The sequence below is a fragment of the Ursus arctos genome, unplaced genomic scaffold, assembly GCF_023065955.2.
Source record: "Ursus arctos isolate Adak ecotype North America unplaced genomic scaffold, UrsArc2.0 scaffold_19, whole genome shotgun sequence".
In the NCBI taxonomy this organism is placed as follows: Eukaryota; Metazoa; Chordata; class Mammalia; order Carnivora; family Ursidae; genus Ursus; species Ursus arctos.
Window position 1 is genome coordinate 491,485 of NW_026622863.1, and position 24,963 is coordinate 516,447.

The following is a 24,963-nucleotide window of genomic DNA, read 5'->3' on the forward strand; positions in this document are numbered from 1 at the left end:
GATGGATGGATGGACAGGTGGATGGCTGGAGGGAGGGAAGGGTGGATGGATGGACAAATGGACAGGTAGATGAATGGATGGATATAGATGGATGGACGGACGGATGGATGGACGGACGGACGGATGGATGAGCGAGTGGTTTGGAGGGCCTAGATTCAGGGTCAGGACGGTTTGTTTTTCCCAGACAAGATATTTCAGGGGAAGTCCCAATCAGAAACCCACCACCACAGGGCTGGGAAGCTTTGGCAGGTGGTGCTCCCTCCCCTGACAGAGCATGCAGCATGGAAGGTCCTTGTAAAACTGAGTTGCTGATTAAAGGCACCTGGGTCCCTGCCTGGCAGCCTCTCTCCACTTGAGCCTGGCTGATGCAGATTTCGGGCGGTGGATCACAGAAGGCCAAGGAGAGGCGGCTCAGGGTGTGGGGCAGCCGCTGCACCCTCTGGCCCTTCCTGTTGCCCCCTGGCACACTTGCATTCCTGAGAGGATCCTTCCTTTCCGTCCAGAAAGGACCCCGAGGGCCTGAGTCTAGAAGACTCCCTGTCCCAGTGTGGGGATTGGGAGGGGGCAGACTCGCCTGCCCCACCCCTCCAGAGGGATTCGGTCCTCTGCTGTAGGGGTGGGGAGGCAAGACTGGGGACAGTAAAGGCACAAATTGCTTTGGGGACGAGATGACACTTTATTATGTCTCAGCCCCCATCTGCAGACCCCACGGACTTGGGCGCAGAGGTGGGAGCAGCAGTGAGCAGGGAGGGAGGCAGGGAGCAAAGAGGAATCTTGACTGTGGGTCAGGGGGCCTGGGGGCATCTTGGGGTTTCCTCCACAACTGGCAGGCAGCCGCAGGCCCCTCCTCAATGAAGACTGGGTGCAAAGCAGAAATCCCCCAATCCCTAGGCTTCCCACGTTTGGGGCTGAGCTGCGAAGCCCCCTCCAGTTCTCTCAGGAATCCCTCCCCCCACATTCCTCACCAACCTGGAGGAGGCAGGGCCAGGCATGGGGGCTACCGCCAGCACCCCCACACCTTCAGCTCCTGTTTCGGGGATCCCCAGGCCTGGATTTGTTCATCCTTCAGCCTTGGGGGTCCTGGAGCCTGGCCTAGGCAACAGGGTCACAGGAGGACAGGGGTGGGGCGGGGTGGGCGCAGGAGGGCTCTGGAAGGCGGAGGCGCCTACGGGACCTCGAGGGTGCTGGAGACGGAGACTGGCCGCAATCCCGGCTGCCCTGCCCTCTCAGGGGGGCCGGCCTCTTGGGTGTGGGGGCCGACGCCTCTCGGGGGCAGCTCCTTGTAGCTGTAGTACTCCACCAGCTGCCTCGGCACTTCAGCCAGCACGCACTTGGCCAGCGCCGCCGGGGACGCCTTCAGAGCGGGACAGCGTGGTTACAGTTGGGGGCCCTCCCAGCCCTCTGGCCCCCAGCCCAGCACACCCCAGCCGTATCCTCCGGAGCTGTGACCATGGCCCCCTAGCAGTGGTGGAATCTACCCCACAGCCCACCACTAAGTCTCCTGGTGGCCGGGGAGCCATGGTGTGGGATGCAGGCCCGAGGATTCGAGGCTGCAGTGCCCCACAGCTGCTGGCGTGGGGAGGCCTCGGGCGGCTCCAGGCACTGTCCTGAAAGGCCCCTGCACGCACATGGCCCTGCCCCTCCCCCCAGGCACGCAGGGCAAGTCTCAGGCTGGGAGGAGGTGGGTGACCCCCACCCCCACAAAGCCCCCGTGAGTGTGTCCTTGGGTCAGGAATTTCCTTCCTGTGTCTCACGAAGGGTCTGAAAGTGCCCGGGGAGCCCACCATGCTGCTGCCTTCTCTCCCCCTTGTAGGTTCGATATTTTCAAAATAGGAAGGTTCCTAGGTGCTTGAAAGCCGCTGAAGTCCCCCCCCCTGCCTGGGAGCCGGGGGGGCAGGCCCCGGACCCCCACCCTCCCAAGCACTCACGCTCTTGAGCTCCCGGAAGGGCACAAACTGCACAATGTCTCGGAGAGCCGGCTCGCCCCGCAGGGAGCGCAGGACACCGTCGTCCCCGTCCAGAGTCTGCATATCTGTGAAGTCGGCGTTGCCCACCCCCACAATGATGATGGACATGGGCAGGTGGGAGGCGCGCACGATGGCCTCCCGGGTATCGGCCATGTCGGTCACCACGCCGTCGGTCAGGACCAGCAGAATGTAGTATTGCTGGGGGCACAGGGGAAGAGTGGGCACGGGTCCCCCGCCCCTTCCTCAGGCCCTCGGGGTTGCCTGGGGACCCTTGAGGGCTGCACCTACCCCCCAGGCAACCTCAAGTTCCCCAGCCAGCTCCCCTCCCCCAGACAGCCTGGGAGCCACCACAGGCACCCCGAGCTGGTGGTGTTCAGGCTCTTCTGAAACTGTGTTTGCTGAAGTGTAATGCGTCACGCCCAGAAGACATCATGAGCTCATTTACTGGGGTCGGATGCTTCCACCCGTCTCCCCACCCTCGCACAGATGGAGGGGCTGAGGCTGGTGGGGCCTGGGTCTGAACCCAAGTCTGAGGCCTGAGGAGGGTCCTGTGGGCACTCAGTGGACAGGGCCTCCCACATCCTGAAGGGACCCTGGGATCCAGGAACAATTTAGAGAGAACACCCTCTGGCCCAGCCTGGCCAGGTGCTCAGCACACCAACACAAGGACAGACTGGGACTTGTTTCAAATAAAAGTCCATTTCCTTTGTTAAAAAAACAAAAAAACAGGGGTTGGGGCCCCTGAGTGGTTCAGTCAGTTACACATCTGACTCTTGATTTTGGCTCAGGTCACGATCTCAGGGTCGTGAGGTCGAGCCCTGGGTCAGGCTCCATGCTGAGCATGGAGTCTGCTGGAGATTCTCTTTCCCTCTGCCCCCCGCCCCCCACCACCGCATTCTCTCTCTCTCTCTCTCAAAAAAAAACACAAGGTGGCTGGCTGGTTCAAGCATGTGTCTCTTGATCTCAAGGTCATGAGTTCAAGCCCCACACTGAGTGTGAAGATTACTTAAAAAATAAAATCTTTAAAAAGCAAAACAAACACAAAAATCCCAAAAAACAGAGCTACTAAAAATCAGTACTAAAAACCTGGACAAGAGAAAACATAAGGAGAAAAAAGACGACCCTGGCCCAGTGGGCACCAACACTGTGACACCGTGTGAGAGAAAGACCAACGGGCACCCAACAGGATCACCTTTGCCAAAAAGCCCCCTATCATCACATGTCCTCCTCCCCCTCTGAGCCCCAGACCCATGGGAGGAGTGACCGTGTACTGGGCAGTCTGAGGACCCCTGGCTGGACCCAGCTCTCAGCCCCATGTACACGGCCCCTCCTCAAGAAAGCCCCCACGCCCTCCTCCTGCTCCCCAGACTAGGTCCAGGGAGGACCTGAGCTCTGCCAGCTACTGAAACACCAAGCTCCGTCGCCCTAAACACGGGGCCTCCCAGGACTGGGGAGTGGGTGACTATTGTCCAGCCCCAGGAAGCCCTGTGGGCCCTGGGAGGAAGTGACCTGGACAGGAAGAGATGGTGAGGAGCACTGAGAAGTGGGTCTCAGGTTACACACGGAGCACCTCCCCAGCGTAGCAACACTGCTCCTCGGGAAGCCATCTAACACCATCTAAGGGCCCGCAGAGACCTGTATGAAGCATCTTGGCTGAGAGGGAGGCTCTGAGCACCAAGAAGGACAGAGGCAGGCGTGAGTGCGTCCTGGGGACACTCCCACCACCTCCCGGGAAGTCTGCCCCCATTCACAGGAATCAGAAGACGAGAACTGGTGAATGCCCCAAGGGGCACAGTCGGCAGACCCTCCAGGACACCCCCCGCCCAGGTTCTCCATCAGTTGTACAGGAGGGGAGGTGGAGGACACATGCACCATCACACTGGGGCCACTTCCCCCAGTTCTGCCTGTAAAAACCATCAGGACAGGACTTTTCCAGCTGGACGTGTGTGTGCTACCGAGACAGTTCATATTTAGATATTCACATTTCAATACCGAGGGATTTACTGTCGTCTTTTAGGTGTGGTCATGGCATTGTGGCTCTATTTTCTCTCTTCTAGAGGGTTATACTGATATTTACAGATGAAGTTATGGGTCTGGGATGTGCTTCAGAATCATAGGGGAAGGTGCCGCTGTCTTAGATTCCGGACGGGACCCTACGTCAGAAATAATAGTGTTATGGAATTATTATTGGGGAAGTTAATGAAATAGGAACAAATTCTATAGATTAGATAAAACTCCTATATCTAAATTAAAAACTTCCTGAAGTCGGTGTTTGTGCTATGACTACATACAAGAACACACAGGCATCAGGAAACACACAGCAAAGCATTAAGGAGTCACAGGGCAAGATGTGCAGCCTTGGTGTCTGGGGCCTCTGTCCCTGGGAGAGAAAGCTGAAACTGTCGGGGGCCCAACAGGGTGAGAGACAGTCCAGGCAGCGGGAGGACGGGCGGCTGGCGGCTGGACGATGGCGAGTCCCAAGGACAGAGCAAAGCTGAAGGGCCCTACAGGTCAGAAGACCAGGACGCCAGGCAGACCCAGGGACCACAGGCAAGTGTGGACACATGCAAAAGGGGGTGAGATCAGAAGGGTGTCCTTCAAGGGCGCCTGGGGGGCTCAGTCGTTAAGTGTCTGCCTTGGGCTCAGGTCATGGCCCCCCCCCATCGGGCTCCCTGCTGAGCAGGAAGCCTGCTTCCCCTCTCCCACTCCCCCTGCTTATGTTCCCTCTCTCGCTGCCTCTCTCTTTCAAATAAATAAAATCTTTAAAAAAAAAAAAGGGGGGGGTGTCCTTCACCACCCTGGGCTTGAAAGCTGAGCCGTGGTTGTGCACAGAATGTCCTTGCTGTTGGGGGGGGGGCGTCAGGAGGTCCACAGCCAACTCTCAAACGTTCAGAAAGAAGGAACAGAGTGACAGACATACAGGAAGGGAAGGAGGGAGGAAGCAGGGGAAGAAGTCAGGGGCGGGTGAGCCCAGCAGGCTGTACAGCAGTCTACCGCTCTTCTGTAAAGTGACGTCTTTCACAACATAAATAGTCAAAGCAACGACCAACTATGCGAACAGCAGCACAAACAGACCTACGGACATGCCGACAAAGGACAGCAGAGGGGCGCCTGGGGGCTCGGCTGCCTTTGGCTCGGGCCATGATCTCAGGTCGTGGGATCGAGTCCTGAGTTGGGCGCCCTGCTCAGCGGGGAGCCTGCTTCTCCCTCTGACTCTCCCCCCACTCATGCTCTCTCCCTCTCTCTCTTAGAAACAAAATCTTTGAAAAAAAGAAAAAGAAGAAGAAAAAGTAAAGCAGAACGTAACGTTCAGCACATTATTCGTAAAAAATAAAAAGACACACAAACAAAATAATATACGCACAGCAGAACAGGACACAGACAGGTGGCCACCCGTGGGGAAGGGGCTGGCTAAATCGGCCTCCAGGGAGTGCGATCCGCCAGGTGAGATTACACCTGTGCCTCTAGGGGGGCTCTGGGGCCCTCATGCACACACACACCCACCGTGCCCCCAGCCCTGCACCGCCCTGACCTCCATGCCCCCACACACACCACGGCCCATACGCTGCCCTGGTCCCCCGGGCACACACCACCTTCTAGTGTGCCCGGTTCCTACCACGCCACCTGCGCCAGGTACCTACAGAGGCCTCCCCAGTGTGTTCCTCGGCCGCGGCCATGCGGGCCACCTTGGAGATGATGGGAGCCACGTTGGTGGGGCCGTACAGCTGGACCCTGGGCAGGCAGTTCCGGTAGGCCTCTACCACACCCTGGATTCCTGTGGGGGAGGGAGGGTGAGCCCCACCCCGGTGCACCCCCCACCCAACCCCGCCTCATGCCCCTACCTTCACACTCATCGTCCTCAGGGTTGAAGTTGATGGCAAAGTCATGGGACACCTGGGTGGGCACAGAGGGCCTGTCAGCTGGACTACCCCTCCAGGACTCCCGCCCCACACCTCCTGGGAGAGGTAGGTTTGCAGCCCCAGGGGCCCTCCCATGGACAGAGCCTCGTGGACGGAGCCACCTGGGAGAGAGGGCAGGCAGACTAGTCCTTCAGCCCCTGGAGCCAGTGGGGCCGGAGGCCTCTGAGTTGCATTGACCCAATAAACCCCTCCCACCACCATGTTTTCCTGCTATTGGGAGATTCCAGACTCTTTTCCCTTCTCCCGACAGGGACGCAGAGTCTGTCTTCAGTTCTCCCGAGGTGACTGGTGCTAGGTGACCAAGGTCAGCCTCTCTGGCTAGAAGTGCAAGGTCCCTGCGTTCCCAGCAGTGAGAGGCAGCAGCCGAGGGGTCCCAGGACCCAGGGGAGAAGCAGCATGGCCCCCGGCGGCCCCAGCATGTGTAGGGGGTGGGGTTCTGGTCCCCAGGCTCTCCTACCTCATACTTGGGAGGGATTCGGGCTCCAAACCCCAAAGCAGAAAATCTCTTGTCGCTGGAAGAGAGGCGGCCCCATCACACAGGGGTCCCTGATTTCCTTGGGGTAGGGGGTGCTTTGGGGAGATAGCCACCAGAACCAGGATAGACGGGCTGTATTCCACCGCTGTGTGACCAGGCCTAGGCTGACACTTTCCTGGGCACCTGGCCCTGCTCCGAACCACACGGGGGACACTAAGGCACTGAGCCATGAGTAAGACACCCAGCCTCCAGGCAGGGGCAGAGCCAACTCTTCCAACTCTGGGACCATGACCTGACCCTGGGAAGCAATGGCCTCCTGCCTTTGGGACCTCAGCTCTCTGCCACCCACCCCCTGAGAGAGGGGTCTACCCTTCCATAGCCTCAGTTTACTGGTCTGTAAAGTGGGCCACAGACCACCACCCCATGTTTGTGTGAAGGGTGAAGGGGACCATGTGAGTGAGGCCAGCCCAACATGGGAAGTTCTAACCTGCACTCCGCCTAAGGGGGCTGGACTGCCCGTGGGGATCAGCTGTGCAGGGACACCTGGGTCTGGCCAGTGGAGCAAGCCCCACCCATGGTGGCCCAGACGCTGCCAGCCTTCCTTGGGCCAGTGGATATAGCCATGATGCCCACCCCTGGGCCCAAGCCTGAGCTGGGGTCAGGGAGGCCAGGGGCAGGGATGCAAGGAGGCCAGGGGCAGGGAGGCAGGGAGGCTGGGAGGCCGGGGGGGGAGGAAGGTAGGCCAGGGGAGCAGGGAGTCCAGGGGCAGGGAGGCCAGGGACGCAGGGAGGCCCAGGGGGCATGTAGGCCTGGAGAGGCAGGGAGTCAGGGAAGCCAGGGCAGGGGGGCAGGGAGGCTGGGAGGCCAGGGAGGCAGTGGCCGCACCTGTCATAGTCCTGGCAGATCTCCCCCACGGCCACCAGAGCCTGCAGGTACTCGTTGGGCTGGAAGGGGTTGATATAGTGCAGCGAGCAGCTGTTCCGGGGGTCACCATTGGAGGCCGTGAAGTCAATGGCCACCTGCAGAGACCCCAGCTCATGAGCTGGGGACCCCTCTCCCACCTGGGCTGGACTAGGCACCCAGAACCCCCATTTGACAGGTAAGGGGAATGAGCTGTGGGGAGCTGCTTGGTAAGGGGTGCAAACCAGAGCAGTCCCCAGGGCCTTGCGAGGGCCCAGCTCTGTGCTGGGGTGGAGGGCAGAGGGCAACTGCGCTGACCAGACACCCGGAGCCTCTGCAGGTGCTGCCAGACCAGGGCCCACAGCCGTCACACGGTCCTGGGCCTGGGGCGGGAGCGGTGGGAAGGGACCCAAGGCCAAGACCAGGCCAGGCTGGTCTCTGCCGTCTCTGCTGCCACCCTGCCTGGGCTGGGATCCCTGTGCCGCCCCTGCCTGGACGCCTCCCTCGGACCCCTCTGGCTGCCGCTCAGGGGAGTGACACACAGGCTCTCCAGCGCCACGGCAGCCCGCAGCTCCCGGCCAGGCCACGGCAGCTTGCTCTGTGGCTTCTGGTGGTGTCCCTGGTGGTGACAAGTGTCACTCTGTTCTCACCTCACATGTCTCTGTCACTGCTTTTGTGGAGGCTGAGTCCTGGCTCCAACCCCTCCCCAGGGAGACCCCCTGTGCCCATTTCATCGGCACAGGAAGAGCCCAGGGGGCGGGGGGGGGTGGACCCTCCAGCGGGGCTTTACTACACCCAGGTATGCACACTGCCCACTGTTCGGGTGGGGAGGGTGCCCGGGCTCTGCGGGCGTGGAGGGGCTCTGCGGGGTGGGGTGGGGCGGGCAGTGGGGCGGGGTGGCAGTGGGGATCCCGTGCACTCACCGTGAAGTGGATCTGGCAGCCGCCCATGATATAGTCCAGGAACGAGTGGACCCTGTAGAACTTCCAGGCAGGGGCGTCGGCAAGGCCCACCCAGGGCACCCCACTCCCAGACATTGAGGCTGGAGCCCCAGGGACCTGCCCTCCCCCAAGGTAGCTGCCTGGAGCAGCCTGACCCCCAGCTTCCCCCCTACTTCCCTTCTACGACTCCTCCTGCCCTCCATCCCTCCCACCTCCCTCCCCCAAGGACTGGGGACCCCCAGGCCTCTGGGATTGGGGGCCTTTCAGGGTCCATCTGACAATGGGGAGACTCGCAGGGAGGGGCGCACCCCTGCCTTGTTGGCTCTCTGCAGAGTTGAGGTGGGAGCCAGCCCCCGACCCACTGTGGGTAAGTGGGGTGTCCGCAGGCAGGGGCCGCAGCTCACCTTCAGGTCTGCCAAGATGACCACCCCGGAGTTCTTGTAATGACGCTTCTTCTGCTTGTATTTGGCATTCACGCATTCCCACTGGGCCTGGGGGACAGGGATAGGCAGAGACCCCCCTCCAGAGCGCCAATGCCCAACACCCACCCCAAGGGAGAGGGAGGCCTCCAAACCCCAGCCCTGAACAGCGTTTTTCCAACTATAATGATGTGACCGATGTCCCTGGTCTGGCCAACTGCCAGGCGAGGTCGTCATCGGTCTTCTCAGGGTTTTACCCATAATAACAGCTTCTGGAGCCCACCTGGCTCAGGGCCACCTCCCTACCTGCCTCCTGTGGCTCCTCCCAGAGAACCATTTGCGGATGGGTCAGAGCTCGGCTTTCACCCAGTCTCCACCTTGTTTTCGGGGTGGGGGGGCCCAGCTCACCTGGTCCTCCCCGAAGGCTTTCTGCATCTCCTCAAAGGTGGTGGAGAATTCCCCGATGAAATCATGCTTTCCTCGGGAGTCATAGTCCCAGACGAGGCACTGGGGAGCCCAGGCCCCCTTAGCCTGCCTGCCCCTCTGGGGACCCCCGCCTGGATGTCTCCATCCCCCTGCAGCAGGGTCCCCCGCCCCGCCCCCAGCGCCCCAGTCCTGCCCCACCTGCCCCACCTTCAGAGGCCGCGTCTCTTCACAGCTGCACAGATTGCTCAGGGTCACCTTGAAAGGCTCCCACACGGGGCTGAGGTTGTTCTTTACCACCTGGGGGCGGGGGGTGGGGGGGCTGGCTCTGGCTCCTCCGGGAGCCACCTCCAGAACTTCCGCCACATCGCTGGGCCACCTGGAACCCCTGATCTTTAAATAGCCTCTTTTTTTTTTTTTTAACTCAGATTAATTTATCTCAAAAGGAAAGGGTGTCTCTCTGCTCTAACTGAAATGCCACTTCCCCTCCAGGCGGGGACAACCCAACACAGTGGTGGATTCTAGCAACACGCCTGGCCTGGTCTGCGGGCTCCCTGTCGGAAGGGACACGGGTGCTGGGAGGACACGGGGGAGTGCCGGGGCTGGCTCCTTTCCCTGTCCTCTCATTCCTGTCCCCCGAGCACTGCAGAGGACGTCAGGGTGCTAGACAGCGAGCCCTCACCTCCGTCCGGTACACCAGCTGCTCGCTCTGGTCGTCGTTGACCCGGTAGAGCTCCAGGAAGGGGTCCGACTTGCTGAAGAGGTCCTGCAGGAGGAGCAGAGGCTGTGCTCACGCTGGGCTGCTTCCCAGCAGGGCTGTTCACCCCCCACCCCCGAAGCCTCCATCTCCTTAGCTACAAAACGAGGGCAAGAGCCCCTCAGAGCGGCCCAAGGCCTTGCCCTCCCCTCTAGAGCCTTCAGTGGCTCTCCAGTACCCTTCTTGGAACTCTCACTCCCAGACCACCCTCTTTCCGGCCATGGTTGCACACCCTCCGCTAGCACCAGCGGCTGTCCCCCCTCCTCCTCCCCAGGCTCTGACCTCCCAGGCCAGGGGGCAGCAGGAGACCCTCCAGCAGGTGAGACCCCCGCTGTGTGTGCTTCCACCCCGTGTGAGAGCCGACAGAGCCAGGCTCAGAGCCAATCCCTCCACTGTCTGGATGGCAGCCTCCCCAGCACGTGTCCCCATCGTTCAACGGGGCCACGAGCGTGAACAGAGATTTCAGGAAGCCCCAGCGTGCAGCAAGAACGCAGCTAAGAGCCAGTGACGGGAACACCCGGGACAGGAGCAGCCTGCCTGGCGGCCCCGTGCGGCTCCAACCGCCTCTCCCTCAACACGGCGCTCGCGTCCCTGCGGCCGTCCCGTCCTGAGGGCTCTGAGGGGGGACAGCGCCGGGGGTGCGCTGTCGTCACAGCCGCACACGGGCGCCCGCCACACACCTTGTCATCCAGCTTCCGGGCCCTGAAGGAGAGCTCCACGTAGCCGTTGTTCCCCGAGATGTCCTCGGCGATCACCTGGGAGGGGAAGCCACGCTCCGAGCTCCGCAGGCCGGGCCGAGGAGGGGCACCGGGACCCCGCAGGCAGCCTCGGGCCTCGCCCCTCTGTCTTCCGGGACGGGCCTCTCAGAGCCACGTCGAGGAAGGGGTGAGGGTCTGACGGGTGCAGGGGCTGGGAGGGAAGGCAGGCAGCCTCACCGTGATGGTGGACTTGCCGGCGTTCCTGCCGAACTTGAGCAGCAGAGGGCGGGTCATCTTCTTCTGGGCCACAATCTGGAAGTCGGAACAGGCAGGGAAGGGTCCGCTCCTGTCCCCTGGGGACCCCGGCCCTGCCCTCAGTCCCCCTGGGCAGTCCGGCTCTGCAAACCCTACGAGCCAGGGCCCCACAGCCTCGGGGCCCTGCAGTGACGAACCCACGGCCTCTCTTGCGAGGCTCGGCCACCTGACGGACGTCCCTCCATGCGGCGTGACCTCGGGCTCAGTCAGGGGCCCTCAGGCCCGTTGCTTCGGGAGCCCATCCAGCCCCGATTCCTCAGCCGCCGAGCCTGGCCCCAAGGTGGCAAGGTGCTTCCAACAGCCCCTGACAGCCTGAGGCCGAGGGGGCTCCTGGGCCCTGGACTCCCAGACTGCCCTGAAGGTGGCAGAGGGGTCGAGAGCAAGAATGGAGACACCAAGCCAGCCCTCCACCGTCCTGTGCGTTCGTGCAGACAATTCTGCACCACGGACGTCCTTGTGCTGCACCCTCCCTGGGAGCTCCTCCTCACCCCTGCCCACCTGGGCCTCCCCCTCCCCCTCGCCTGGCCCTGCGGGATGCTCCCTTCATTCAGCTACAAACCCTAACTGGGACCCGTGAGTTGACCCAGGGAAGCTGTGTGCAGCCCCTCAGGTGGGTGGGTGCCCTGGTCTGCAGAAGAGACCGGTGATGACAGCCCCCTCACAGCTACCAAAGGCTCAGCGACACCCATTGCTGCCCAAGGAAGACGGGAGGTGTCGCCATGGTGACAGCAACATGGATGCTCATTAGCACTACCTGGCCCCACCGTCTGCCAGCCCCTGGAGCTGGGGTGACTGTGGCAAAGTGAGCTGAGTCTACACAGCAGACAGGATATTCCCAACCCACACACCATCGGGGCTGCCTAGCTGACAGCTTCCGAGCATGTGGGACCGTTCCCTGCACGTGGGGAGGTCAAGATAAGCTAAGGGGTGCGAGGGGGAGGGAGGCCGTGTCCTAAGCCCCCCAGGCTCTCCCACTCATAGGCTCCACTTCTGGGGCTGTCACATTAGGACAAGTGGGATCGCTGGCTTGTGAACCAGTTAGGCTCTCTCAGTCCCCCCGCCGAGGTGGGTGATGCTTGGAGGTTCAGGCAGAGGCCAGCGACTTGCTCCAGGTCCTGGGACTGGGATTTGCAGCCAGTGTGCCTACGTGAAGCTCCGTCCGCAGCTCCCCTGATGGCCGTGCAGGCCTGGTCAGTCGGCTGAGAGCAGGCCTCGAAGGAGCTCTTCACCGTCTAAGGTTCCCATGTCTACTAGGTGTGTACGTGTCCACACCTGCTCCTGAGTGTGTCCAAGCATGCGTCCGTACCCTCGTCCGTGGACTCGTGCCCGTTGGAACATGCGTGTCCGTGCATATATGTCCACACACGTGTGTCTACGCACGTGTCTGTGGCGTGCGCTATCCTCTTCCATGCTCAAGAGGGGCAAGTGGGAAGCCCCCCGGGGGAGGGGGGATCCCATGCTCTGCTGTGTGCCCTTCCTTAATCTCAGTGCTGTCATCTGTAAAATGGGGTTGGCAGAGGGACCCACCCTAAACCAGCTCCAAACCAGACAGCAGTGGGGTGAGTCATGCAGACGTCCTGTTGGGTTAAAGACAGCGGACACAAATGAGAACACGCCGCGTGATCTGTGAACAGGCAAAGCTAGCAGGAGTTGGCTGGAGAGGAGGGGTCTGTGGGTGATGAAATGTCCTGCGTGAGCCGGGTGATGGTCAGGGGTACGGGGACCTAAACTCATCAGCATCAACCCTTCAGGTCTGCACGTATTACTGTACGTAAATTACAGGTGGGTCAACAAGAAGCCCCTCCCCTCACAGGCCAGCAGGGGTCCGCGGCAGGACCTCCGGCACACGGCTGGCTGCTAGCGCTCCTGTTGTGCTGCTGAGGGAAAACCTACGGGACAGGACCTCATCCGAGGACCACAGACAGTGCCCACCCCTCGACGGCTGGTCCCTCTGCCGCAGGGAGAACAAGGACACTTAGGTGCCGATGCGGAAGGGCTCTCGTAGGTCATGGAAGTGAAAAAAGCAAGGCGCAGAGCAGTGTGTGTAGTTCGTGTTGTTAAAATACACTTACTGAGGGAGGCACACGTCACACAACAGCGTGAACACCCCATCACCCCGTTTATGAACTACAAAAGGACCCAAAATACACATACCGAGAGAAAAATACACTCATTTCCTCACGTGAGAGCACAGAACCGGGGACAGGCAAGAGGTAGATGTTCCGTGCCTTGCCTTTCACACTTTCCAAACGTTGAATTACAGGAATGCCTTACCCAGGTCAAAATTACATACTTTCAAAACTAGCTACTAAGGAATTTTTAAGAGAAGTCACTATGGAGACAGGCAGAGCAGGACGCTTGTCCCAGAGGGAGCTCTGAGGTCAGCCGGGCCGTCCCCACGCCACCACGGCCTCCCACCAGCCCTCCGCGTTGGCCCAGGGGCGCTCCCCCTGCCCGGGCCTCTCCTCCCGAGGGGACAGGGTGCCCACCTGCCCTAAGGTGCACTCCATGCCTCCAAGGAAGTCATCATCCTGGCAGCCCAGGTTGCCGGGTCCGTGGGTGTCGTAGACCTCGAACCGCAGCTTCTGCACCTCCTCAAAGTAGTAGTCGAGCGTGAAGACCTTGGAGAACACGGGGTGCAGACTGCTCCTGACCACTTCCGTTCTGTCCACCTGCAAGCAGCCCAGGCTGAGCAGACCCCACAGGAAAGCCGCGGCCACCAGGCGCTCCCCGGGCCCTGCGCCCCCCGCTCTGGCCCGCAGAGGCCCCTCACCTGCCCTCACATGCTCCTGGAGGACTCACGTCCAGGCCATGCCCTGGGAAGACCCCCCTCCCTGCCAGCCTGCACTGCAGTTCTCAGGATGTCAGCTGCTGCGGGGCTGCCAGGAGCCCCAGGTACCTCCTTCCCTGAAAGAAAGTCCCCTGCCCTGGCCAGCCATAGGCTCCAGCCTCTCCGCATCTCATGTCATGCCCACCACAGCCGGCTCTATCCCCATCACTGCTGGGGAAACTGAGGCTCAGACAGGGGAAGGGTCCCGTGCAAAAGCAGTCCAAGTTAGGAACACAGTTGGATCAGAACCCTGGGCTGGGCAAACCCAAAGTGGAGATCTCTCCCCCGCTGGGCAGACGGGGAGACTGGGGCAGGGGTACAGATCCCCCTGGGGTCAGCTCTCTCCTCCAGCTTAGGCCCCCCTCCACCCCTAAAGCACAATCCAGCCTGGGTAGGTAGGTTTTCCACCCTCCAGGGCCCACAAAGTCCCACACCCTCAGACGGAGGGTCTGTGTGCCCCCCCCCGAGACATCTGCACCCGTGCTCAGACCAAGAGAGCCCTCCTCCTCGCAGATCCTTCCAATGTCCCCACCACCACAAAGACCCTGGGCTGGGGTGGCCCCTTGCCTCCTAGGTCGATGACCCACAGGGTTTTGCAGCCCCAGGAGCCTGGCGGTCAAGAGATGACAAGAAACAGCGCAAAGTCGCACCTCATGGGGGAGTAGAGCTGGTCTGTGGAAGCTGGCGACTGCAGCCTCCAGGACTCTGCGCCCCCACAGGTCGGCCCCACGTGTCTGCCTCCCCCACCAGGGTTCCCAGCAGTGAACACCAGGGTCTCCCCCTCCCCGCCCACTGCTCCACCACCCCTTCAGGCCCCTCACTGCCACCTCAGCCAGGGGGCGCGCGGGAGCCTGGGAGGGACCCCTCGATTCCACCGGCTTCAACCCGAACCTCGCCTGCGCGTGCCAGGCGTGTCCGCGGTGGAGGTGAAGCGCACCTCTCACAGGACGCGGTGACTGACGGAGAGCTCTCACAATGCAGAGTACCCTGAGCGGTCACCGCGACTGCCCACGGGGAGGGCTGCGCCAGGGTGACAAGGGGCGGCCGGCCACGCAGGACCCGAGAGTATCAAAGGGACAAACAGGACGGCGGAGGCACAAACCAGACCCCAGCGGTCCCAACCTGGCCATAAGTGCTGGGCTGACCCGGTCACCCCAGGGCGCTGGACACTCGAGGTAGAGTTGCCACAAGAGCAGAGCAGACGACAGGCTGGGAGCCGTCCGGGGGGTCAGAGACCAAATCTACCTCACTAGTGCCCCAGCCTCGGTCAGCTGCCCCCCCCAAGTGCCCCAGCCTCGGTCAGCTGCCCCCCCAACCCGGCAGCCCCACCTGGCCCGCCCTGCTCCCCGCTCCGGGATCCGAGGTCTGGGTGCTCTGCCTGATGGACGAGGACCTGGCAGAGAAGTGGCCCTGCTGGTTGCCCCTCAGGCCAGAGGGGGACCCATGAGCCCAGGCCAACCCTGCAACCCCCCGGAGCCATACCATTCTCTCCGGCAGCCCCCCACTCCCTTCTGCGCCCCTTAGTCAAGCCCCTTGCCAGCACCCTCAAACCTGGGTGCCTCACTCCGGCACCTAAACCCCCCCGTGGGACCCTGGTCGTGCCCCCCATGCTGGTGCTCCCTCTCTCTGCCCAGGGCTCCTCTCGGGTGGCCTCCAGTCCAGCCACCTCCCCCCCGACTGCCGGACACCGATTCTCTAGACCTGGTAACCCCAGCCCTGACCCTGCCCTGCACCCTGCCCACCCCGGTCTCTGTGTCCCCAGCTCCAGGCCCCCAGTCCCCACTCAGCACCTGCACGGGCCGCGGCCGCCCCCGCCCCTACCTGCACCCACTGGCTCTGGGACTGCAGCAGCAGCAGCACCACGCTGGGGTCGGACTTGGTGAGCGGGTCGCGGTCCAGCAGGTGCCGGCAGCTGAGCCGCAGCTCCACCTTGGAGGCGCGGGGCGCAGGCATCACTCCGGGGGGCGCCACCGCCCGGCGCTCCGAGCCCGCGCTCATGCTGCGGGCGCCGCGCTCGGGGACTCGGCTGGGCGCACCGAGGGGCCGCTGCCCAGTCGGCACCGCCGCCGCCTCGGGAATGATGGCCGGGCCAGGCGTGGCCGCGCTTCCCTGCACGCCCGCCGGGCGCCGACACACGTGGCTCCCGCGGCCGCCACCACGCGGGGACTGCAGAAGGGTGGCCGGGGAGGGGGGACAGAGGAGGGGACCAGTGGAAGGGGCGAAGCCTGGGTGGGGGGCGGGCAGAGGAGGGGGAGCCATGGAGGGGCGGGGCCCGGGAGGGGCCTGGGCGAGGAGCGGTCTGCGGGAGGCCTGAGCCCGCCGTCAGTCCGGCTTCGCCCCTCGGGGTTGCCAGGGTTCCGCAGGGTTCGAAATCCCCCCGGGAAGCCGGGGCCGAGAGGTTTGGGGTAGGGCCAGACAGCGCCCGCCCAGATGTGTGCAGCCCCGCAGACCCTCTGGGGTAGCGTCCTCCCGAGGCTGCCCTTGGCCTGGGCGTGGGGGTCCAGAGCTCCCAGGCCCTTTGGAGAGTTGAGGGGGCAACTGGACCCCCAGTTTAGCACCAAATGCCCGTGTTCCTCCCCACTTCTCTTGGACCCCGGCTCGAGGGGCCATCTGCTGATGTAGCAGCACCCGTCAACGTTAATTTCATGGGCACTTAATGTACGGGGCACCCCCACCCCAGGCTAGGGGAACTTGAAGTCCACCAGCAGGGATAGCCCCTGACTGTCCTGGGTGTCAGAATCTGACCTGGCAGTGCCCTGGGGGCCCTGCCACACCGATCCCCCGCAGCCAGATGGGAACAGGCCTGGGATCCATGGGGGGAGGGGACCCCAGATTCTCCCCATGCCCTAGACCACCTGGCAGTGGACTTGGAGCGGAAGACGAGGTGTTGACAGAGGCAGAAGCCACCTCCCAGCCCATTCTCTTTGCCAGTGTTTGCCTAAAAATAGGGCACGGACCTGGCCAAAAGCCATAGTGGGGAGGGGGACAAGAAGAGGGTTTAAGGGGAAGGGATCCAGAGGGGCAGGGCAGCAGAGACTGGACCTCTGGCACGCCAGGTTCTGTGCCCTCGGGCCGATCAGGGCTCAGCCTTGGCCTCCAGGACTGCGGAAGAAGATTTGGAGTCAGGACTAGCATGCTCGTGGGAGGGGGTCAGGCAGCGGCAGGTCTTAGCGGCAGCCTCCGCCAGGGAGTCCCTGTGCGTGGACAGCACCCCTGGTGGTGAGAGGACGGGATTGCACCCCAGGCGCACGGGGAAGGCAAAGACCCTGAGCCCGTTTGCAGAATCAAGGAAAATCCTTGCAGCTTGGCTGAGCACATGGCTTACTTCCCAGGCACCTGGGTAAAGAAGCAAGGGGCAGTGAGACACACAGAGGGATCTGAGGCCCTTCCTCTGCCTCATCCAGCCTCTGTGTCACTCCTTCTCAGAAGCTGTGGAAACCAGCTCTTAGGGCTGGCTACTCTCTTGAGACCAGCCTGGAGCCCCTCTGGGCCTTCCAGCCGCCGCATCTTTCCCAGCCCCAGCTTCCCAGAAAGCTGGTCTAGCCTACCAGCCATGCATGTGGGCTTATGGTGGTGAATTTTGGGCTTATAGGCCGCAGACCTCCCAGCGCCGGCTTCTCCAGGACACGTGTCCCAGTTGCACCCTGAGAGAGGGTCCTTGGCCTCTGAACGTCCATGGGGATAAGAGTGTGAAATACGGGCCAGGGACTGGGCTCAGGTGGGCCACCAAGCCCCACACAGGCGGGCTCCTATCTCCAGCAAGGCTCAGGGTGTTCCCAGCCTGGTTTGTTGGTCTGCCAGGCCTTGGGGATTTCCGCTGAGGCCTGGCTCCCCCAAGTGCAACTTCAACCTGACCTCTGCAGCTGACACCAAAGTCTGCTGGATGTGGTCGGCTGTGGCCCCCCTGCTCCTCCACGGCGCACGCTCACTGCCGGACGGGGTGGTGTGAAGCCACGTGACGCTCACCACAGCCCCATTTCACACAGAGGGAAAGGGACATCCCAAAGTTCAGTAACCTGCCCTGGGGCACGCAACTGGCCGTGGGGGTACAGTCCTCACACACGCAGCACCACCGTCAGTAACAGGTGGCACTTCCACTGATGGGGACAGAGGAAAGAGAATTCAGAGTTTGGGAGTTCAGTTCTCTGAGGTCCAGAGATTTTAATGGAGCCACTGGGTCTCCAGCCACAGACCCACAGGCTGTGGCTGCCTCCCCAGGGCGACCCCGGGCCTCGGCTCCGGACGGCCCTAATGGAAAGAAACCACAGAAGAAAAAGCCAGGTTGCCTGTAACCCAGATCTGTGATACGTTCCTGAGTCCCCAGAACAAGCAGCCAGGTGGTAGGACTCCCTGCTCACCCACCAGCCCACAAGGACCCTGGGGTCAAGGGAGGGCCAGGAAGGTGGGGGAGGGGGAGCTCCAGCAGCCAGACTCAGGGGAACGACACCCCCATTCATACATGTTGTTGTTATGGTCATACGGCAATTAAATCACATGTTCCTTGTGGAAAACTTACAAAGTGTGGAGGAGCGCGTGGAGACGACCATCCCAGCATCCGGGCATAGACACGACTAACATTTTGATGTGTGTCCCTCCAGCCTTTGTTCCGTGAGAATCTCTTTGGGTTACTTCTCAAATTTGCCTCCGGCGTCTGAGTCCTGGCTGCACCTGTTTCGTCAGACCATCCAGCATGAGGGCCTCACCTGCTCCCGCTCACAGCTGGGTCCTGGGGGCCAGGGCTGTGCCTGGCACCTCGCACATGCTCAGTACATGTTTGCTGGGTGAGCTCATTGGACAAACTATTTCTGTTGCGTAACCGGGTTCTTTCTTCTGCTATTAACAGCAGTTTGTGGCCTGCCTTCTTCCATGCTAGGGACTGAATATTTGTGGCCCTCCCCCAAATCCGTGTGTTGAAATCCTAAGCCCCAATGCTCTGGAGTGAGGAGGTGGGGCCTTATGAATGGACTCAGTGCCCACGAGCTCCGTTGCCCCTTCCACACAAGGACGCAGCGAGTGGGGGGGCAGGGCCGCAGGCACCTCGACCCTGGGCTTCCCGCCTCCTGGACTGTGAGGAGGCAGTGTCTGCTGGGTGACTCGCCACCGGCACAGACTGACATTCCACCTCAGAGAAGGCAGGCCTACGGCAGGGCCCCAGGGAGCTTCAGCCCCCCAGGGCCCAGTCTGGCAAGCACCTGTTTGGTAAATAAAGTGTAATTGGCACATAGTCACGCCTGTCGGTTCACATACTGTCTGTGCGATTCTGTTCTCGGAGCAGAGCTCAGTCGCTGTGACAAAGCCTGGAATACCGACTGGCTGTTCCTTTAAGAAAGTGTTTGCCAAGCCCTGGTCTGCCACATCAGTGTGATGTCACCCTGCTCACTGCCTCGCCCCTGCACCTGGCCAGCCCAGGCCACCGGAGGGAGGGAGCGGCTGATCCAAACAGCCATTCCTAATGTGCTTGACTAACTCCCACTTGGCCTGTGGATGCTTCCAAATGGCGAATTTTTAGAGCAGCAAGGAAGCATCCTTGCCTCAGACGACCAACGTTTCAAGCCCCAGCGGTCTCTACCAGCCAATTCCGACACCCCTCCCTGAGCTCCTGGGTGCTCGCCCCCACAGCACTGGCCTCGAGCACTTTCCAGAACCGCTCAGCGCCTCTGTCCCCGCACCTGGAGCGTGGGGGCAAGGGCAGAGTCACCCCCATGTGAGTGGCACGCTGGCCGAGGGCAAGTCCCTGCGGTGGGACTGAGAGGAGGGGGGGGCGCCTCCACACCCTCCCACCCTGGTCCTGCATCCTCATGTGGCCAAGCCAGGAGATTGTTTGGGAAGGCGCGAGGACATTGTAGAAACTGTAGGAGCAGGGGTGCGGCGGGGGGACCAACGGGATTTTCAGAAAGGGAAGGAGTTTCGCGTCTGGCTGGGTGCTTCTTTTTATAAGCTGGTTGCAAACCTACCCTCTTCCTTTGTTTCTTTCCTCCCAAGAAATGCTATTTTATCTCAGAACATCTGCAACCTTCTCGACTGGATTGTTTTCCTACAGGATTTGGCATTTATCTTACTTTAGAAATTAGACCGTCGCATCCAGAAGGGCCACCCTGGCTGGGACAACACACAGGTTTGAGGTCCTGGCTGGGTCTCCGACCTGTGGCCACCGGTCATCATAGCGTCAGAGAGCTGGGACTGAGGCGGGTTGATGGGACTTTCCTCCCTCTCCCCACAAACCTGCCTATATCACACACAGACACACACATGACATGGACACACACGCAGACATCCCTGAACACAAACACAGTCAGACACAAGGATCCCTGATAGGACCCCTGCTCCTCCAAGGGAACTGTGTCCCTTATCTTGGTGCCTTCCCACATTCAGTCCCTGAGGCCTGCCAGGCAGGTGACGTCATCTGTTTTATCAACGACAAGACCATGCGTGCTCAGAGAGGCTGATGCCTTGCAGGAGGTCACACAGCAGAGACAGAGCTAGGATTCTACTTGGACCCTGCGACTCTGCTCAGAATGCAGTACTCAAGTCTTCCTTGGCCCATCCTGGCCCCTCAGTGTGTCTCAGTGGCTTTGCTGTCCCCCCCACCTCTGAAAAGTCACAGTCAACTGTGACGGCACGGAGCACTTGACCACCTGGCCCCGGGGACCCCAGCAGCCTGCTTCCTCAGGGCAGGTGATCTGTGGGGCAGGAAGGAGGTTGGGAGAGAGAGATAACCCACAGGGAGCCACGGCAACCCAATGTCTGGGGGACCTAACCTCAGCCTGACGTTCGCTTTTGCTCTTTTCAGGTAGAAGCTGCTGGGTCCAGCACACATGTAAGGGACGGCATTAGACCAGGGCATGGACATCAGCTGGTGGGGACCGCAGGGCCAGAGCAGGAGCAGGGAGACCATGAGGACACAGCTGCCCGCAGGGTCCCTGTGGGGGTGACAGCAGTGTGGGTCAGGGCGCAGGCAGGAGCAGGGTCCACAGGGCTGGCATCTCCAATGGCTGGACGTCCCTGGTTTTCTTCCCGCCTGACTCTTCCGGGGGCTTTTGATGATATTCTCGGTACGAGCCGCCTGGATGGTGCTTTGACACTGCCGCCGTCTCCTGTCCCTTTCATCACTGACCCAGTTTTGTCTCCTCCTCCCCAGAAAGCAGCCCCCTCTCTGGGGAAATTTTCAGAAGGGCAGGAGCTAACGAGGTGCTGTGCTGTACTCTGTGCCCCCAGCACTCTGGATTCGGGGTCCCTCTGCTGCTGTGGAAACAGGTGTGAAAAGGAGGGGGCCCAGCTAAGGCCCCACAGCTGGGGAGTGGGGAGCCGGGTCTAACACACACCTTCTCCCTGCCCCACACGGCTCTCCAGCAGCAACCAAGTGCCCTGGACCTCAGCGTTGTGGAAGTGCGGCCCTGAGAAGGTGGACGCAGAAGTGGGGCCCGCACTTGGAGCCTTTCCCAGGAGGGGGGTCTGGAGAAGACTCTGGAAGGCCAGTCCTCTCTTCCTATGCCGACGGCCCTTCTCCAGGCCCCGGACCGGTCCTCCTATAGCCTGGCCACAGGTAGCTGGCCCTCGCCGGCAGCCCCGGGCAGGGCCCTGCATGGCTGTCTGGGTCAGCCCTTCCCAATGCCCGGGCCTTCGGAGCTGCTGCGTTCTGGGTTCTAGTTTACCCGTGAGGAGGAGTCATTCAGCTCCATCCTGAGGGCACCCCCTAGGGCCAAGCATGCAGTAGGTGCTCGATATGTATTCTGCACCCCTGCTCCATCCTATCCCAGACCACATGGAGAAGACACATTTAAGGGAGAAAGAAGAGGGGCTGGCACCCGCTGTCAGGGGACTCTGAGCCTGCCCCTTCTTTTTATTTTATTTATTAGAGAGAGAGAGAGAGAGAGAGAGAGACCACAGTGGGGGGAGGGGCAGAGGGAGAAGCAGACCCCCTGCTGAGCATGGAGCCCGATGCGGGGCTTGATCCCACGACCCTGGGATCATGACCTGAGCCAGAGGCAGACGCTTCACCCACTGAGCCCCCCAGGTGCCCCCCCCCTTATTTTCATTATTGACGTCCCCTCTCAGTGACCTGTGAGGCAGACATGTGCCCAGGACACGACGGAGAGCGGGGAGGGGGTCCGCCAGAGCCTGTTTCTGGAGACCCTTAAGACAGAAAACCCTGGGAAGGCCAGGGTGGATGTAGTTTGTTCAGCCTGTTGACCGCTTGCCCTGCAGCCTGGGACCGCGCTTGGCACACAGTAGGCGCCGAGTACATACGTGAACGAATGTCTGTTCTCCCCTCATCTATTGTCCTTACGTAACTCCTTCCACAACACTTTCTACTGTCCCTGGCCCACCTGCCCGTCTGTCTGCCCATCATCGGGCTCTGCTTGCTTCCCGTGACCCAGAACTGTCGCCCAACCGTTGTTCTTAGTGCCTCGTTGGTACTTGGTGCTTGCTGAAGGGACGTCCCCTGGATGGCCAGTGCCAGGCCTGCCCAGAGCCAGACTCGGGTCAGTGAACTCGGTACGTCTGGTCTTGTGCTAAGCAACAGGGTACTGATTCTGGCTGAGGGAGCCACAAAGGACCAAACACTGAGAAACCCCTAGAACTGGTGGGGGTGATACCCCAAGCCCTTGGCAAGGGTGCCGAGGCTGCGTCACCAGGGATGAGACCCCGTCTGGGACAGGGGACGGGCCCTGCAACGTGGCCAGGGTGCTGCAAGGAGGTGGGGCAGGAAATAAAGTGCCTTCGGCTCCTACAAAAGAGGTGAGCTCTGCTTCTCACAAGACCCAAAAACAAACTCCCAATGTGAATTCTGAGGCTGAAGAGCCAAAAAGAATAACCACTGCAGAGGCCAGTTGTGGTACTTCCTACCACACTGTCTCCTAAAAGACAGCACCCCATCCCCTCTCCAGCCCATACCCTCAAGATAGAAGCAAGACTCAGCGAGTCTCGGTTGGCAGAGTATCTGACTCTTGATCGCAAGGTCATCAGTTCAAGCCCCATGTTGGGGGTAGAGATTACTTGAAAAAGATTTTTTAAAAAAGATATAAGTAAGACTCAAAAGGAAAAGAATAAACTGGGAAAATATCTGTCAACATATGACAGAAGGCAAATTTCCTTAATATGCAAAGAGCTACTACAATTCAAGAAAATGACAAACAACACAATAGAAAAATGGACAAAGGTTGTGACAGATGAACCACAAAAAAAGATAATTTGCCAGCAAATATGAGAAGAGAGGTTCAGCTTCATAAACAAATAAAAAATACAAGTTAAAACAGCAGCATTCCAGGGGCGCCTACGTGACTCAGTTGTCTGACTTCGGCTCAGGTCACGATCTAGGGATCCTGGAATGGAGCCTCGTGTCGGGCTCCCTACTCAGTGGCGGGTCTGCTTCTCCCTCTCCCTCTGCTCCCCCCACCCTGCCTGCCCCACTGCTCATGTTCTCTCTCTCTCAAATAAAGTAAAAATCTTAAAAACAAAAACAGCAGCATTCCAGTGTTCCCCACCCACAGAGGACTATTTAAATCAAATGTCACCCATCCTTCACGGGGTCCCCTGTAGACATGGGAGAGAAATGAGGGAGACCTGGGTGGGCAGGCACGATACAATACGGTACAGCTAACACAGTGAGATTCTGTGTGCTTTTTATTATTATTTATGTCATGTCTACACCCCATGTGGGGCCTGAACCCACAACCCTGAGATCAAGAGCCACGTACTCTTCTGACGGAGCCAGCATAAAAACAAAAGCCCCCACAACACAACGAAAGGCCCAAATGATTTGTTTCTTCCTTAAAGATCTGTTTACTTATTTGAGAGAGAGAGAGCAAGAGCACAAGCAGGAGGGGAAGGAGAGGGAGAGAGTCCCAAGCCTGCCACGGGGCTCGGTCTCACAAGCCTGAGCGCTTGGCCCGAGCGGAAACGCTTCGTCAACAGCGCCACCTGGGGGCCCCAAGGCCCAGGTGTTTCTACAAGAACAACTCATAAACCATAAGTCGTTCTGGGGCTTGGAGGGCGGAGATGGAAAAGGGACACTTTTCTCTTCATGCTTTTCTCTCTCCCCCCCTTTTTTTTTTAAAACAAAGAGCATACTTTTCTTCTATAACTTAAAAAAAGAAAATGAATAAACCCAGAAACCATAACAGAAAATATAATGGGTACAACTTCCTACAAATGAAAAAACAAATGTGTGAGACACCAGAAAAGAAGAGCCCTTAGCCCTTTGCACGTACCTGTACCCCCTTCCACTCCCTGGCTCGAGCTGAGTTCAGTTAAGTGGGGGAAAGCCTATGTAATCTAAAACAACGGAAGTTTTCCTCTAAATCACAACAGTTTCAAGTAAGTGGAAATTAGTGTTAATCTTAATTCTTCCTTTTAAAAATACCACAGTTGCCGGGGCGCCTGGGTGGCTCAGTCGTTACCATCTGCCTTCCGCCCACATCACGATCCCAGAGTCCCGGGATCCAGCCCCGCATCGGGCTCCCTGCTCGGCGGGAAGCCTGCTTCTCCCTCTCCCACTTCCCCTGCTTGTGTTCCCTCTCTCACCATGTCTCTCTCTGTCTCTCAAATAAATAAATAAATAAATAAAATCTTTTAAAAAAATAAATAAAAATACCACAATTGTAGATATTTTAGCAAAGCAACTATAGGATACAGATGTGAAACGCAACTTGTCCTGGGAAGGTGGCACCCTCCGTACATGTTCTCTCCAGAGTAAAAAATACCATATGGTAACTTTAAGATAATCAAAAAACGAAAAGACAGCTCGGGAAGGTTACAGAAAAACCTTAATATCACAGTAGAAAGAAGAAAAATAAACACGAAATTGAGAAATAATATTTGCAACTCCTATCAGAGCAAGGCTGACCTGAAAACGGGCAAAGACTTAAAAGTGTCCCGTGGGCCATCTTGTGGGCAGCTCCAGCCCGAGCACCCCCACTGGCCGCCGTGGGCATTGCTAACAAACACACCTGCAGCTACTTTGGGAATCTGACCCCAAAGCGCACCTGCAATCCACAGATGACCGTCCTGACCCCCGCCCACTTCTCAAAGGGGCGGTGGCCACATAAGGAGCCCACGCCCGCTGATGGGATTCCACCCAGAGGCAGAGAGGGATAAAGGAAACAGTGCCTGTACTTGGGTTGGCTTTCCAATTAACCACGCACACAGATGAAGGCAGACCACAGCTGGGTTCCCTGCTCAGGCGCATCTCAGCAAAGGCCTCGGTTGGTGGAATCCAGTTCCTCACCCAGAGAGGACGGAGGCCCCATTTTCTCGTTGCTTTGTGGCCCTCACCAGTGGCTGCTCCCTCAAGGCTGGCCCTGCCAGACACATGGCAG

General features: G+C 60.0%; 1 protein-coding gene and 1 pseudogene across 7 annotated transcripts; both read right to left on the reverse strand.

Annotated features, from left to right (window-relative positions):
- Positions 1-656: 656 nt before the first annotated feature.
- CPNE7 (copine 7) lies at positions 657-18,468 on the reverse strand. 7 transcript variants are annotated; one of them, XM_057314565.1, is made up of 16 exons: positions 18,162-18,467; positions 15,467-16,981; positions 13,305-13,487; positions 10,738-10,812; positions 10,483-10,557; positions 9,728-9,811; positions 9,247-9,345; positions 9,031-9,129; positions 8,608-8,694; positions 8,186-8,245; positions 7,248-7,381; positions 6,345-6,399; positions 5,810-5,861; positions 5,609-5,742; positions 1,929-2,165; positions 657-1,354 (listed from the first exon to the last, which is right to left on the reverse strand). In XM_057314565.1, the coding sequence occupies exons 2-16, from the start codon at positions 15,902-15,904 to the stop codon at positions 1,166-1,168; spliced, it is 2,001 nt and encodes a 666-aa protein (XP_057170548.1). In that variant the 5' UTR covers positions 15,905-16,981; positions 18,162-18,467; the 3' UTR covers positions 657-1,165. The 7 variants fall into 7 exon arrangements, 6 of the variants coding, with proteins under 6 accessions (XP_057170548.1, XP_044238243.2, XP_026350358.2 ...); XM_044382308.3 differs by having other exon boundaries at positions 9,031-9,051; positions 9,256-9,345; positions 15,467-18,468; XM_026494573.4 differs by having other exon boundaries at positions 9,256-9,345; positions 15,467-18,466.
- Positions 12,829-12,954, reverse strand: LOC113252595 (small nucleolar RNA U13; annotated as a pseudogene).
- Positions 18,469-24,963: the final 6,495 nt, after the last annotated feature.

Excerpts from the sequence above, each read along its gene's own strand:
- CPNE7 (XM_057314565.1), bottom strand. The coding sequence starts at position 15,904 with ATGGCTCCCCCTCCTCTGCCCGCCCCCCACCCAGGCTTCGCCCCTTCC. Across the intron at positions 9,812-10,482 it reads CCCGGAAGCTGGATGACAAG|GACCTCTTCAGCAAGTCGGA; the intron begins GTGTGTGGCGGG and ends CTCCTCCTGCAG. Across the intron at positions 9,130-9,246 it reads GGCCTCTGAAGGTGGGGCAG|TGCCTCGTCTGGGACTATGA; the intron begins GTGGGGCAGGAC and ends TGGGCTCCCCAG.